The sequence below is a fragment of the Lynx canadensis genome, chromosome F1 (assembly GCF_007474595.2).
Source record: "Lynx canadensis isolate LIC74 chromosome F1, mLynCan4.pri.v2, whole genome shotgun sequence".
Classification (NCBI taxonomy): domain Eukaryota; kingdom Metazoa; phylum Chordata; class Mammalia; order Carnivora; family Felidae; genus Lynx; species Lynx canadensis.
Window position 1 is genome coordinate 39,893,669 of NC_044319.2, and position 16,307 is coordinate 39,909,975.

The 16,307-nt window shown below is 53.5% G+C and overlaps 1 protein-coding gene across 1 annotated transcript; it reads right to left on the bottom strand.

Moving 5' to 3' along the window:
* Positions 1-762: 762 nt before the first annotated feature.
* On the bottom strand, positions 763-14,440 carry TNNI1 (troponin I1, slow skeletal type). Its single transcript, XM_030302047.1, is given in 9 exon segments — positions 763-1,141; positions 2,096-2,205; positions 3,584-3,760; positions 4,975-5,064; positions 6,035-6,166; positions 6,823-6,864; positions 9,814-9,853; positions 13,331-13,418; positions 14,383-14,440. Coding segments are annotated over 8 exon segments (735 nt in total). The 3' UTR covers positions 763-1,141; positions 2,096-2,097.
* Positions 14,441-16,307: the final 1,867 nt, after the last annotated feature.

Below are 16,307 nucleotides of genomic sequence, written 5' to 3' on the forward strand. Positions count from 1 at the left end.
GTACGTGGGAGGGCAGCGGGGGAGGCTGTCCCCTCCCCTGATTCCACCCCAGCAGGCTCACACCCCTCATCAGGCTTTGGGTCCAGATATCAGTGGAATGGAGAAAGGACCTCACCTAGAAGGCAGACCACTGGTCGGCCCACCCCGAGGCAAGTGGATATGGAGGATATGACCAGTCCAGGAGTGTGAAGAGAAACTGGGAGGAAAGTGGATGAAGGTGGAGGGAGCAGGGATCAGATGGAAAGGACAGCCCCAGGGATGGCGATGGGGAAGGAGCCACCTAGTGGCCAGACTTAGGACTGCGAGTTGTCCCTCCTGCCTGGGCCAGGGCGCTAACTCTTGCCCAGGCGTGTAGGACCAGGTAAGGGGCTGAAAGCACCCTGACCTCTCAGCCCAGAATACTCAGGAATATCCAGCAGCTTCCAGGGAGAGATAATGCAGGTTTTCAGAGAAAGGGAACTGTGAAATCAAGCAGGGCAAGGGGCTTTGAATGCAGAAGCCCATTCTGCTGGCTGGAGTCATTAGGTGGGGCTGGGGCTGTTCCAGAGGCTAGGGCCTGGGTAATCTGAGTGTCCTGGATGGTGATGGGGTGCTGTTTGATGTCACTGGGGCTGCGCAGAAGGGGTCCCAGAGGGACCTTAGCAGGCAGCTGCCAACTCCTTAGACCTCCATTCGGACCCTGAGCTCATGCCTCGAGCCCAGAACAGCCATCTCTTCAGACTCCCTGTCTTTCCTTTTCTTCTGAGCACTCACAGCCAGAGCTACAGAAATGACCAGAACCCTGGTTTTTAATGGAGAAGCTGTGATGCCTGGGGGCACCCTACATGTCATAGAAGCAGTGGTGGGATGCAGCACGGGGCCAGAGGGAAGATGCTCTCACACCTCTTCCTCCTCAGCTTGGCTGTACCACGGCTGGCCAGGGTCTATACCCTGCTAGGGTGAACTCTTCAGACACTGGTGTGTTTGTCCTCTTGGGTGTCTGTTTAATCCCACTTCCAGAGGAGGGCACTCAGGCTGGAGGGGAGAGGTGGGAGCAGGATGGGATGTTCCGAAATGCAGGGTGGGATGCAGAGAGGCGGGTGAGGCAGGCTGGAGGTGGGAGGGAGAAGCGGAAGCTCAGAGCACAGTGCAGCAAGCCGGCCTGTAGGGACAAAGAGGCAGAAGCCATTTTACAGATTTACCCGCAGGAGATACAGTTCTGGAACTTCTCACCCCTAGCACACCCGGGGCTGGACCACCATCCAGAGGGGTGCCTATGAAGCCTCAGCTTGGCAGCCCAGGGCCCAAGCTCCCTCCCCTCTCCTTTCTGAAGCCCAATCACTGCTCCTCCCCACTGTGGCTCCTCCTCCACCACTGGTTAATTTCCGCTTCTGGGCTCTTACTTGCACATCAGCCTTCTGACACGCCCTTCTCCTGTATCTACTAACCCTTGCCCATCACTTCCTCAGGGAGCTCAGAGCTCTGGAAAGCCTGCCCTGCCAGGGCTATTTAGCAGACCTCTGCCCTACTGCACATCCCCTTGGCACTCCCATGGGGATTTTATGAGGCCTAACTTTGCTGCTTTCTCCAGCAACTTCCTCAGAGAAGGGGGGGGGGGGGCTCGTCTTCTCTGAATAGAACCCCCCTGGAACCAGAGACTGTGATTTGGGGTACTTTGCCAGGAGGTATTTTAAAAAGCTTAGATGTTCAGCAAGTCAGAGCTGGGGACCCCCAGGGATCGTCTCACCCAGTGGCTCTCAAGGTCTTGCAGGAGAATACCTACAGGGCTGGCCCACCCCAGAGTTGCTGATTCAATGGCTCAGGGGTGGGGCCAGATCATTAGCAGGTGGTACTGATACCACTGGTCTGAGGGCCACGCTTGGAGAATACTGATCTGCTACAGCCTCCAGTTTTATAGATGAGGGTAACAAACAACGCCCCAAAGCAGAAATGATGTGCCCAAGGCCTTAGGTTGCTAGAGCCAGGGCTGAGTTGAGCAGAGCTGACTCTCCTCAATGCACCACACTGGGCCCAACCCACCAGCCATCGTTCTGGAGCCCCTGTTATCTGTTAGATTCTGGTGGGCCCAAGAAGAAGGGAGCTGGTCTCTAGGTACCTCTACTGTGAGGTGGGAGACTTGGCGGCATCAAACATCTTCTTCCGGCCTTCCATCCCAGACATGGCTTCCACGTTCTTCCTCCAGTCGCCCACCTCCACGGGCCTCTCCTGTGGGCAGGCCACACACACATCAGAGACTTAGCAGGCCAGAGGGCAGCCAGGCCCTCCAGACATAAAAGAAACTAGGTGCTAGAAAGTCAGACACCAAGGGCGCCTGGCTGGCTCAGTGGGTTAAGCGTCCGACTTCAGCTCAGGTCATGTTCTCGCAGTCTGTGAGTTCAAGCCCCGCGTCGGGCTCTGTGCCGACAGCTGGGGCCTGTTTCGGATTCTGTGTCTCCCTCTCTCTGGCCCCGCCCTGATTGCTCTCTGTCTCTGTCTCTCTCAAAAATAAATAAACATTTAAAAAAAAAAAGAAAAGGAAAGAAAGTCAGACTCCTCGGGACCCCTGGGTGACTCAGTTGGTTAAGCGCCTGACTCTTGATTTCAGCTCAGGTCATGTCACGGTTCATGGGATCGAGCCCCATGTGGGAGCCCCAGTGTGGAGCCTGCTTGGGATTCTCTCCCTCTCTCTCTGCCCCTCCCCTGCTCACACATGTGCATGCATGCTCTCTCTCTCTCCCAAAATAAATAAACACGTTTAAACATTAAAAAAAAGAAGAAGGAAAGAAAGTCAGTCTCTTCAAGAAGAGGAAATGCTGACAGCCCTACCCAGCTGGTGAGGTCCAAGGACACATTCAGAGATAGACACATATCAAGCTCCACAGGAAGGAGGAGGCTGTGTCAGCTGGAAGTTCTGGATGATTGGGGCTAGTTCCCACCCCAGTGAACTCACAGCCCAACATTGCCTCCAGACCTACACCAACTTCCTGGTCTGGTGCTCAAGGCAGCTCAAGGCCACCCCTTCTAACCTACCTCCTCATAAATTGGCTCATGTCCCATTTTATCAGCATATTGCCTGGCCATCTCTTCTCTTTATGAAGCTTCTAGGGCCAGAGACCATGCCTTTCATCCATGTTCCTTCTAGAGCCCATCGATTCTGGGCACATATATTGAGCTCAATCAGCTTTGAGTGATTTGTTCCTGAATGAGTGATTGAACTCAGTTTTCTAATTTCTGTGCTCATGGGTCCTATGACCACAATGATCTGCTGTCTTTTTCCCCAGTAGCGACAGAGGTCACTGTCTCCCTTGTCATCCTAACTCCACATTCTCTTCACACTGGGTAGAGTTTTTACTTTATTGCTTGGTCTGGCTTTCTTCATGTCCCAGTTTCCTCCTCAGATTGAGAGCAGCCTGAGAGAAGGGAGCAAGTCTTCTTTCTTCCAAAACAGAATAAGACTTCATCACTGGTCTCCCAGAGGGTTCTAGAATGTTCTAACAGGCTGCCTGGCCTCCAACAGGAGCTCCTGCCTGAGTCTATGTGATGGAGTGACTGGTAAAGGCTGATGGGACAGGGAGTGAAAGGTTCTGAGAAGAGGGCTCCTCACCTTCTCTGTGTCTTCCTTCTTCACTGACTTCAGGTTGGCCCGCAGATCCATAGACACCTTGTGCTTGGAGCCCAGTAGGGCCCGGAGCATGGCATCAGCTGAGACCCGGACCCGACGCAGTGGTGGACGCTTGAATTTCCCACGGAGGTCCAGTACCTTCAGCTTCAGGTCCTTAATCTGCAGGTGAGAAGAAGCGAGGGTTCACTGGAGAGACTGCGTGCACCCCCAGGGCACCCTTCCTGAGGACCTCAGACTTCAACAGTTCCAGCCAAAACCACCCCCCAAATTCTCCAGCTTCCAGGCCAGACCCTCTGGGACACTCAGACCCACTCATCACTTTGCAAATAGCCACAATGTGTTTGTTGACGAATGAATGAAAGAGTAAATGGACAGATAAAGCGCATTAGCCCTCTCTGTCAGGGTAGGGTGAATAGATAGGGCAGTCCCACCAAACTCAGCACAAGTCTGGTTTGGAAGCCCTGTTTGGGGGGGGGGGGTCTGCTGCCTCTTATTCCTGTGGCCCCATTTCTGCTTCTAAGTAGCCCCTCCCAGTGAGCCTTCAAAGCAGTTCATTGAGGGCACAGCCTTGGTCCAGTGGGGCGGATGAACTCCACTCCAGGGTGCTATCTCTAGAGGGAATTCTGGGAAGATTAGTGATGCCACAAACCATCATTCCTGATGGGAGAAGTAGGAAGAAACAAAGTGGTGTCCCATCCCACTACGTCCCCTCCTCCCTGTTTGAACAAGCACCCAGGAGCAGCTCACTACAGCATCAGGAGTCCTGCCCTTCTCAGTTCTGCCCCATCACACTGGAGCAGGGTCTGGACTGAGCTAATGCTCCCACGCCCCACACCGAGGGAGCACAGGGCACTGCAGTGGGTGGGCATGGGGGCGGGGGGACAGCGACCAGACCTGGTCCCACAATCACCACTGTGTGACCTGGACCAAATTTCTCAGCCTCTCTGAACCTCAGCGTCCCTCTTTGTAACGTGCAGATAATAGCACCTACTTCATCCACGGGGGGCGTAGGGAGGATCAAAGGGTGCAATGCACATGAAAGCCATTCACAAAGGGAAGATGTTATTAACAAGCATATGATTGTTTGTGTGGGTGAACAAAGAGGGCAGCTCCTCTTAGGCTGAGGAGCCCGTGTGGCCGGTTGGGAGGAAGTTTGTGCTTTTCATCTGTGTGATTATCCTCTCTGCCCATCTCCAGTCCTAGGGGCTGGAGTGGAGAGACCAGAGCTTCCCAAGTGGCCACTTCCCAGACCCTGCAGGAGAAGGGGGACCTACCTAGTCCACGGCTGCAGCATCATTGCCCCCCCACCTGCCCCGGACATTGGACATCACCCCACCACGCACCCACCCTGCCCTCTCCTCCTACAGGCTCACCTCCCTGGTGTTGTGGAGGCATTTGGCCTCAATGTCATATCTCTCCTCATCCACCACCTCCACCTTGGCGTGCAGGTCCCGGCAGAGGTCCTGGAGGAAGAAAGGTTAATCAAGCACAAACAGAAAAGAGGGGACAAGAGCTTTGGGGACCCCAGCTTTTCTTTTCTGCCTCCATGCCCAGCACCTTTGCAAGATTTACATTCTGGAAAGGACCTGACCATCCCCTTTTCTCTGAGGTTCATGGCTTCTGATAGCTCAGTGTGTAAGCCCTTTGTTTTCCTTTCTGAGTATAACTGTTTTCTTTAAAAAGTTTTCTTATAAAAATCAGTTAATTGTGGAAAATTGAAAACTATGTGTTAAACAAAAAGAACATAATAAAAATAACGAGTGGGGTGCCTGGGTGGCTCAGTCGATTAAATGTCTGATTTCGGCCCAGGTCATGATCTTGTGGTTTGTGGGTTCAAGCCCCGTGTTGGACTCTGCACTGACAGGTCAGAGCCTGGGGCCTGCTTCAGATTCTGTGTGTCTCTCTCTCTCTGCCCTTCCCCTGTTCTCTCTTTCTCTCTCTCTCTCCCCCCCTCAAAAATAAATAAACATTTAAAAAATTTAAAAAAATAACGAGTGATGTCACCAGTAGAAGATGACCATTGGTGACATTTTGGTATATTTCCTTCCAGTCTCTTTTCTCTGCAGCCACTGGCATGTAAACAGGTATCAGTGTTTTACAAACATTAAAAACCTATTTGCAGGAGAAGGGGAGAAATGGGGCCTCCCAAGATCTCCCCCACTCCCACCCCACTGCACACCTTCCAGGCCCTGGCACTGGTCTGATGTGGGGCCCCAGCCCTGGCCTGGCCCCACCCAAAAAGCTTCTCCTCCCCGCTCCGAGTCTCCCTTCCTGTGCTTGTGACATGGGATCTTCCAGCACCACCTCCCAGGGGTCTATGAGATGACATGAGACCTTGTAAGGGAAGAGCCACTTGTAAATGAACCGAGCTTGGAGCCAGTGTTAGCTCAGGCTCCTGCCAGCTGGGCCCTGGGGTCAGCCGTGCAGACTCACCTGCAGAGCACTGAGGGACAGGCCACGGGTCTGCAGCGTGGGGATGCGCTCGGCCAGGTAGCGTGCCTTCTCAGCCTCCCGCTCCTCGTGCTCCTGCTCCCAGCACTCCTTGGCCTTGGCCAGCATCAGGCTCTAGATGGGACAGAGCCTCCTGACCCCGGGGCCTGGGGCCCTCGTATTCCCCACATCCTCTCCCTCCGCCCCCCCGCCCCCAGCATCAGGGCCAGAGCGGAAGGCTCTGCTCTTGCCTCTGACTCTACAAGCAACGTGTTCTCATACTGGTCAGGGGGCAGCCCAGGCAGCCCTGGGAGAGTACGAACAAGATAGTCCCATGGGGTGTGCAGGTGTGTGGGCTGGCTGCAGGCAGGACCATGTGAGAGCAAGCACTGAGAGACCGCACGCAGCATTGGACCCCGGAACTTGTTTCTCCCTCAGTCTCCCTCTTACCCACTTCTGGTCCGTTCCGGGCCACAGAGCTCCAAAGAGAGAAACTCTTGCCAAAATAAAGCAAGGCCCTCTGCCTGCCACCAGGGGATTGTCACCCTGAAGCTGGTCACTGCCTCCTTTCAGGAATCTGGGCAGGTGCCAGGACTCCATAGATTCAGGTTCCCACTCACTGACCACCAGTCTCAGGCAATGGCTGAGTCCCCTCTGCCCCCTCATCACCCTCACTTTGGTCTCCTTCCTCTTCACCCCCCCAACAACCCTCCACACCCCCACAGAGTCTGCACCGCATGCCCTCCTCCGTCTCCCACTGGATGTCCCCCAGAGCCAGCACGAAGCCTCACCTTCAGCAGCAGTTTGCGGGAGGCAGTGATCTTGGGCTTTCTCTGAGGGTGAGAAGGGGACAGACAGGTGGTGAGGTAGAGGCTGCAAAACCGGAAATGTGGTCTAGGCTAGGATGCGTGCATGCCAGCCAGGTTCACCATCACTACCCGGAATCCTTGCCATAGGGTCCCTTAACAGGTCCCTCACCTCTGTGACTGAGCCCCTCAAATTCAGAGAATGCTGTAGTCAGCTACCTTGACTTAGAGGCTGAAGCCCCCGCTTTCAATCCTGGTTCTAACGCTGGTGGGAGCCTACATGGGTCACATGACCTCTGTGGACACCTCCTTCCTCGTCTGTAAATAAGGATGCTGAGACCCACCTTCCTCAGTCCACAGAGTTATTACAGACAGAATGACATCATGGACGTGCAAATCCTTTGGAAGGCATGAAAGAGAGGCACCTGTTAGTGCTCTACATAGTAATGTACCAACACCTTGATGATCTGTTATGTCAGAGGAACAAGCTGTGAATTTCATACGTGAAGAAGTATATCTTTTTAGCCATCACAGCTTTTTTAATGTCAACATCAGCCGTATTCATCTTCCTCAGGTATAAAAACCTCGTTTTCTTGGGGCGCCCGGGTGGCTCAGTCGGTTAAGCATCCGCCTTTGGCTCAAGTCATGATCTCACAGTCCATGAATTCGAGCCCCACGTCAGGCTCTGGGCTGACAGCTCAGAGCCTGGAGCCTGCTTCGGATTCTGTGTCTCCGTCTCCCCCTGCCCCTCCCCCATTCATGCTCTGTCTCTCTGTCTCAAAAATAAACATTAAACAAATTTTTTTTTAAAACCTTATTTTCTTATTAAAAAAATCCTTGATATATTCCTGCCAACTGGACATGTCCTCACAAGTCTTAGCTCTACGGCAGCGTTCCCCTCGGGGGAGGCGAAGGTGAGGCGGGCTGTGCAGTTCCTAACTGATGAGGCTTGAGGCCTCCTGAGCATTTGTATCTCTTCTTGACCACAGGTTGTCGCTTCTCATTGTTACCAGCGAGCAGCGTAGACTATACTGCGCTGCGGGCCGGGAGAGCGTAGCTCTGGTTTGTTAGGCTAGTGTGTAAAGTAGAAGTGAGCAGGATTTGCGGGAGAAAATGGGAGAAAAATGACCTTACATTTTGTGCGTGGAATGTGTGACTTCTAATCCGACTGTCGAGAGCAGTTCTGTTTGTCCCTTCACCTTCTCAAGCGAGGTTGGGACTGCGTCTCAGATTGGTGTGCTCGTGGGAGAAACGGCCCGTGACGATAATCATTACCACTCACGGTTTACACGCTGTAATGTACTCATAGAAAGGTTTTGTTGCAATGTCGTTCCCCCGCTGTTTGGTGAGCTTATGGGACACCTTGTTGCATCATCAATCAGTGGTGACTCACTTTACTACGAGCCTCAGCAAAACTTAGACATTCATATGGTGGGGCGCCGGGGTGGCTCAGTCAGTTAAGCGTCTGATGCTTGATTACAGCTCAGGTCATGCTCTCGCTGTTCAGGAGATGGAACCCCCTATCAGGCTCTGCCCTCACAACGCAGAGCCTGCTTGGGATTCTCTCTCTCTCCCTCTCTCTCTGCCCTTCCCCTGCTCTTGCTCTCTCTCTCTCAAAATAAATAAATAAACATTAAAAAGAAAAAAAGAAATTCATATGGCTATTGAAAAATGGTGTACTGAGAATCTCATTGAGAATCTCTGTGCCAAATGCCCCCTCCATCGGTGCTACTAATTCCCACCCTTGCCAGTTCAGAGTCCACAGCCCTATCCCTGAAGTTCCTAACCCAGGGCTGAATATACATGCTGTGTTCTCAGCAGCCTGATAAATCTGGATTGTTTCAGAGTTACCTAAGACCTGAGGGGAGTGGAAGGACATCTCTGTGCTCCTCCCTCAATGTTTGGTCACCGGGCAGGGGTAGAATAGCCCGATGATGCCTTGTTACTCTTCAAATATGGCTTTGCATAGGACCAGCTCTGCAAAAAACAAGATGGTCCCCCAGGCTGGACAAGTGAGCAGAACAAGTGAGGAAGTACTTGCTCCGTGTTCAGCGAGGGTGCACAGCAAGGCATGGGTGCAGAATCACCCCCAGCTGTGCCATGGCCCTAGCTAGCCCCAGGACGACCTTCCAGGGAGATTGTACACCGGGGCACCACCCTGGGCCCAAAGAAGCCCCTGCCCGGAATCTTCAGCCAAGATTTCTATTCTCCGGGGACTTTCTTAGCCACTGGCCACCCGCCCCCCCACCGCCCCCTGCCACACACACTACTTATGCCACCTTTACCAGTCTCAAGACCTAACCAAAACAAAGATACCCCAAATATCACTTACCTCGCTTCAGGCATCCACCACAGGAAGGACAGGAGAGAACAGAAGACAGAGCGTGAACCATTCATATTACATATGCAACAGCAGAACCATGTAGGCAAGCTTGGACAGGGGCGGTGTGGTGCCAATCATACACCGGAAGGAAATCAGGCATCAGGCAAGGGGACCAGCAGAATGGAATAAAAATCCAATGGCTCCCTGGGCTACTGGAGGTTCTCGCGGGGAGATACTAGTCATTGTAAGCCAGGGAGGAGGGGTGGAAGTTCAGGGAAGCCTCAACACAGGGTTCCAGCAACGTGAAAGCTTCTGTCTCTGGCTTTGTGGGCAAATTTCCAATGCTTTGCTCATCTGTTGGGCCAATGTCAAATCATGGCCTGGCACATGCAATTCATCTGATCAGTGCAGGGACAAACTCTGAAACAGGCCTCAAAGCTCTCCCCTAAGCAACCTGGAGCATGAGTTCTGCTCAAAGGCTAGGATGATGCACAGTAACACTGGGGACCCAGGCACTCAGGACTGGTTCTGCTTTAGAATCTGATCTCCTGGGGAACTGCTTCAGGGGTTGGACAGATGGGGCCTCAACTATGGGGCTGAAATCTGTAGCAATGGGCCTTGCTTTCCCGGAGTCTCAGTGGGGGCGGGGCTACTTACACTTCAGGCATGGTGGTGGCGGTGGGGGGGCAGCACCTACGGGCACAAAGCAATCATCAGTGTGGGAAAGTTACGACTCCTGCCTCCCAACCCAGCTGAGCCTTGGGGCTGTGTCAGCAGCCCAGCCTGGGAGTGTCCGACAACAGGAAGAAGAAATCAGACATAATGGATTCCAACAGGTCAGAATAGGATAAATACTTGTCCATTTATTCTTTATTTCATTCATTCGTTCATTCTTTCACTCGTCCACTTACTCATTCACTCACAAGACAGAGAAGTCTTAGAAGAGCAAAGAAGCAATATCAGAACCCAAAGTGGCTCTGCTGGCCGGGCATGTAGGGCGGGGATCGGCAAATTACAGTCCACAGGCCAAGTCTGGCCCCCAAACTCTTTTTGCTTAAAGGGTTGGAAAATAAAGAATATGCAACAGAAAGTTTTGTGACCTGCAGAGCCTAACATACTGATTATCAAGCCCTTCCCAGAAAAAGTTTACCAACCCCTGTGGGGAACAGAATGGAATCCATGGAACTCTGTTTGAAGAGTGAGGTCACGGGGCCCTAAACAACGTGCTGAGTTGAGAGTCTGTCCTGTGGATGAGCGTGGGCATGAAGTTCTCAGAGAGGGGAAGAGTCTGAAAGATGAGTGGCACCGAGTGAAGACGGAATACAGGTAGCTGCCATAGAGCACAACTCCAGAGGGCGCTGTTGACACTGTGCAATGTAATTGGGACCGGGCATGCTACTCCCATAGAGGGCAGTGCAACCTGCACCCCTGGGGTAGGGCAGCGAGGGGGCCCTGGAGGGGGTCAAGCCAGGAGGCAGGGCAGATCCTGTGTTCTACTCTGTTCTTTATCCTGACCCACTCCAGGCCAGTTTTCCCCTCTGCAAAAATCGAGGTTAGATAAATTGTCCACTTAAAAAAGCCTTTAAAGCCTTCGTTCAAACCAAATTTTACTTGGAAGTAACATAAATGTGATCAATAAGAGTAAACGGCCCAGGTTGAAGCGGGTTACATAGGAGCCCCAAGGCCTTCTTGAGGACCTCTGACTGTGCAGCACAGTTTGAAGCTCCTTGACTGGGTTATCCTGGGGCTCCCTTAAGTCCCAACAGTTGGGGGACCCAGGCCAAGAAGGGGATCCTCAAGGCTACACGAGGGGGAAACTCCAAAGCCAGACCTGACTCACCATCTTGCCTGGGCCTGGACAAAGAGCATTCCAGTAGAGGGTGGGGATTGTGCAAAACATCAGGGAAAGAAGGGCAACTCGGGTGGGAGCAGGTGTGCAAGGCAGGACAGGAATCCCGAGCTGGTTGTGAAGTGAGGAGGAAACTGGCGTGTGTGCATCGGGGGCCATGGAGCGCAGGATCGGGAGTTCAAATCTGGTCCAAGAACCTGGTTTGGTAGGGGGCAGGGCAAAATCTAAAGGACACTTGGAAAGTAGCTACCAGTAACTTTATTCCAGAGCCACCTTCTGCCTCTGCCTTAATTCTCTCCTTTCCCTTTGTGCCCACGAAGCCTCCTCCCCCACCCCACGAGTGGGACTTGGCCACCTGTCCTGAAACTCCCCACCCTGTCAGAAAGCCCTCTGGGCCCCCCACCTCTGCCCCTGCTGCCTGGGGAGGGTGAGGCCTAGGGTGGAGGAGGGGGAAAGGGAGTGTGACCCCAGAGTCTCAGCTGTCACCCTGGGGCACAGAGGGAGAGGTAGGAGCCAATCCATAAATTCCAGAGATATTTGGCTGAAATTAGATTTTATCACCAGCTGTTTATTCTGAGGGCTCCTCTCCTCTGAAGACTCCCGAGGAAGTCCAAAAAGAAACACTAGCTGGTAAAGAAACACCTCCAGGTCTGTCTATCCATCATCATTGCTTCCCATAATGCCAGTCTGCAGAGGGCACCAGGTCTCAGCTGAGTAGGGATGTGGCTCACCCTTGGTGGGCATTTGGCCATGTTCACACCTCCCTCAGACAGCCCCACTGTCACCAGCATGGGGCCTTACTTGCCCAGGCCAGTCCAGGCCCCCTGCCAAGCTCCAGGGTCTGCCCTCTACACGCCCCCCCCCCCCCGCCCAGCTTGCCCCATTGACAAATGCCAGGCCAAGGGGTCCCCAGCCTGTGCTCTGATACCCACCAGACGGGACCCCTTGACAGGTCCTACGGGAGACAAGCAGAAACCTGATAAGCAGAGTCAGGATGCAGATAGCAGCAGCAAATGTGAGGCTGGAGAGCCAGCATTCCTTCACCCCCACAAGTAGCAAGCAAGGAGATAATTAGAAAATCCACCGCTGGAGGGAGGGAGGGAGCAAAAGATGGCCAGGGGTTGACTTGGAGCTGGGCTTCCTTTTCCCTGAGGCCCCGTGGGGTGGGACAGGAATATCAACTAGACTATGAGGCTGAGTGTGTGAGCGTCTGTGTAAGTGTAAGTGTATAAGTGATTGTGTGTGTGTCTTTAGGGACGGGACCGATCCCTTTGGAAGCCTGATCATCAGGGACACAAGTTTCTGGTTAGGCTCATGTGCTTCCCTCTGCTCCCCATTCCCTGACCTTGGACCCCAGTTCAAGGGCACCCCAGTCCTCTTTGACTATTAGCAAGCATCGTTACTCCCACACCCCTATCTTGAGCTCTTAACAGGAAAGCCTAATCTCAGGACGGCTGTGGGACAGTCTCCCAAACCTGGTGGCTGGTGCTGCCTTTAGCCCTCACCCCACCCCCAGCCACGGATCCCAATAGAAGGAACCCTTTGTTATGCGTTCAGACTCTCATGCCCTAACCCCAAATGCTGTCACCATTGGCCTTCCCCCCTAGAGCCCCCCTACCCCAACTACTTCTACTCCTCAGAGCCAGGAGCAGTGGACAGGGGTGGGGCCCTCGCCAAGCAGTGTTGGCAGTCTGCCCTCACCTCTTCTTGCCCTACTCTACAGACAGGTGGGCAAAGGGAACTGAGCACGTCCCTCAAAGACAAAGAACAAAGAGACAAGATGGTTTCCTCAGTCAGCAGGGGCCGGGGTCCCGTGTTCCAGGCTCCCCCAGAGCTCCACACACCGGAGTACCTTCTTTCTTTTCTGCTGCAGGCATTGCCTACTTGTATTGCTCACCAGGCTCCTCCTAAACCTCCAAATGCAGCTCTGCCACCCCCGTTCCCTGATTCCCAATGCCACCCCCTTCCCCTTGGTGCCCTCTCCCTCCTGGGGCCTGCTGGACAGCCTGGTGTGAAACAGAATCTGCTAGGCTCTGCCCTGGGGCCCCTTGAGCAATCTTGTGGGAAATTCTGCTCTTGGCTCTAGCCTTAAAATGGGCAGGGGGGATTTTACCTCCAATCACAGTTTTACAGGAGAGATGTCATTGCACAGGATGAAACCCTGCGGGAGCATTTGGGGGCCATTCCACCAGCCAACCCAGTTGCACAAGCAAGACATGTCTCCCTCCATCCCCAGGCCCTGGGTGTCTCCTGAAACTCAAGCCCCAGTTTTTCTCTCTGGGCTCGACCTCGATCCAAAGTTCAGGGCTGCAGACACTTACCTCGTTCGGTCTCTGTGAGCTGGGCTGGCCCGTGTCTCGCTGTGGACCGCAGACTGTGAGGGGCAGAGCAGAGGGGAGGCTATGAAAACTATGAGCGACAGCAACTGGCCAGTAAAAATAGAACAGACGCACTGCCCCTCCTCCCACCCCCTCCCACCACACACACACCCCTCACAGAGCAGACACACGCCGCAGCACACACATCAGGCACACGCTGAAGACACTCATGTACAGGCTCAGGAGTGCACCCAGATCCTGTGCACACAGAGGTGACCAGCTGAGTAAAACCAGCACCCACCTAGGGGGACGCAAGCCGAAGAAGGGAGAGAATGAGTGGCCAGACCAGATGAGGCACTGAGCAGCAAGGAGACTATAGCAGAGCAAGGGGCTCTGGTGGGGGGCAGGGTGCCAGGAAGCCTTGGGGGGGGGGGGGATGAGCAGGGATGGGGGGAGGGGAACTGTCTCGCTGACCTACATCTCTCACAGGGAAATGTCGAGATCACTTTTCTGGAGCCCGTGCTCCAAAAGCCTAAGAGGGCTAAAGACTGGATTTGGGGGCTCTTGTGTGGCTCTGGTACACGTGCCCGAGGAGGATGCCTGGGCTTGGGGGTGATGTAAGGGGTGACGTAAACAGCGCGGCAGGCGGAATCCAATGAGCATTCCTGGGACTGAGCTGAGGTGGCAGGAGCAGCGGGGCCCACGCTTCCAGCATATGGAAGTCTGAGGGTCCGCAGATGCTCTGCACCCCTCTCCAAGTGGGTTTCCAGGAATCCAGCTTTCCTGGGTTCCAAATGGCTCCCCTCATCCCATGCCTGGAACTCAGACTCACTCACCTTCTCCCCTGCCTTACCCTCTGTCTCCAGAGTCCAGGGGGCTGGTGCCATAGAGGTTGCACCTGTTTACTGGGTATTTTTAGGACAGTTGATGAACACATAATACCCACCCTATAGTCAGAGAAAGACAATGCCTACTATGTTAATCCTGTGGCTATTATTGTCGGTCATCTCCTGGGCCAGGATCCCAGGCCAGGACAGGACAAGCAGGATACTGACCCCTCTTGGAGGCCAGCAAGAGCCTCACACGTGGCAGGAAGTTAGGGAGCTCTACCATGCTCCATGTTTGGTGGGGGAGAGAGCTGGTGGACAGGAGTATCCTAAGGAGACACACCCACAGAACCTACAGAGGGGTGAAAGGCTCCGCCCTCTGGACATTGCCATTCTGGTGCCCAACAGAGGCTGCTCTAATTCAGCTCTGGTCAGGTCAATTTGGGAAAGTCCCCATGCTGGAATGCTGCCAAGAGAGAAGGGACAGGGTCTAGAAAGTTATAGCGGTTGGGGGCATGGGACTCTGAGTGGAGGGGCTAGAATGGAAAATAAGGGCAGGTATCAGCCAAGGAGCAGCTGGAGGCCAGAGAAGTGATTTGAAGGCCGGGATGAGTCTACTGGAGTTTATTGTATTGGCTTATTATGTTTGTAAATTATCCAAGAACTTTCTCTTTCTTTTTTTTTTTTGTACATTTTTAAAAAAATGTTTATTTTTGAGAAAGAGACAGACAGACAGAATGTGAGCAGGGGAGGGACAGAGAGCGAGGGAGACACAGAATCTGAAGCAGGCTCCAGGTTCTGAACTGTCAGCACAGAGCCCGACGTGCGGATCAAACCCACAAACTGTGAGATCACGACCTTAGCCGAAGTTGGTCGCTTAACCGACTGAGCTACCCAGGCACGCCCCTATCCAAGAACTTTCTTACAAGAACTTAAGACGCACCCCCAAAAATGAATTATCTGCATGGATTATTCTGCTTTTTGGGAAGGAAAAACAAAGAAAACAGATTGACGAATGGAAGAACAAAAGAGGGTCTTCAGGGACCACGATGAATCATGGACTCTGGGGTGTTATCATCCTCAGACCCTGTGAGACAGAGTGGGGCCGGGATACCGCATCCCGGACCCCAGCGTCCTGAATGCTTCGACACCATTCCTCCACGCCATGTGGTCCAGCTCTCTGCCCTCAGGTCCACCCCAACCTGTCAGCTTCTCTAGGGCCTCTTTCCTGCTGTGTGTTCAGGTGGCCTTCAAAAATGGGACTGTTGTGCTCTATTGTCCTGGCGCCTGCCCCAGTCTTCCTTTGGAGTGTGGACCACTCCAGAGGCCTCTGCCTCCGGAGCCTGCCTGCAAGGCTGGCGATCTCTGGCTAGGAGCTGCCCACACCCAGCTGAGGGGCCAGTGCTGGATGGCATAGGCCCTGGGTCCCACCTTCTGCCCCTGCCAATGTGCCTCTGCAGCCTTTCTCCTGCCCTCCTCGCTTATTGTCACCCTCATGAACGGTCACCCCCTTGTCAGTGCATATCTGCCCAGGGGCCAGGTCGCCCACCTGCCATTCTGCCTGTGGAGCAGAAGCAGCCATCCCAGGAGCTCTGAGGCCATGTCTGACACAGACGCTCTCCTGGTAGGGAGGACCCTCCTCAAACACAGAGAAAGAAACAGTCCTCCTGGCCCCACGGGAGCCCCAGGCAGAACTCCCCGTGGTAGGCTGAATGGCGGTCCCTCAAAGTCGCCCGTGTACTAATGAAAAACATGTGCACCTTTCACCTTATATGGCAGAAAGTACTTTGCAAATCTGATAAAATTAAGGAGTTTAAGATGGAGAATTACCCTGGATTATCCATGTGGGCCCAATCTAGTCACATGGGTCCTTATTAGACCGAGGCATTAGGATCAGGCTCAGTAGTAGGACACCTGAAGAAGGAAGAAAGATCAAAAAAGAGACTATGCTGCTGGCTTTGAAGACAAAAGACATGACCATGAGTCAAGGAATGCAGGCAGCCTCTAACCGCTGGAAAAGTCGAGGAAACAGATTCTCACCTCCAAGCCTCAAGAGGGAAGCAGGCCGGCTGACACCTTCTCTGTTAGATCAGCGAGACTGATTTTGAACTTCTGCCCTCCAGAACTATAAGACAATAAACTTGTGTTATTTT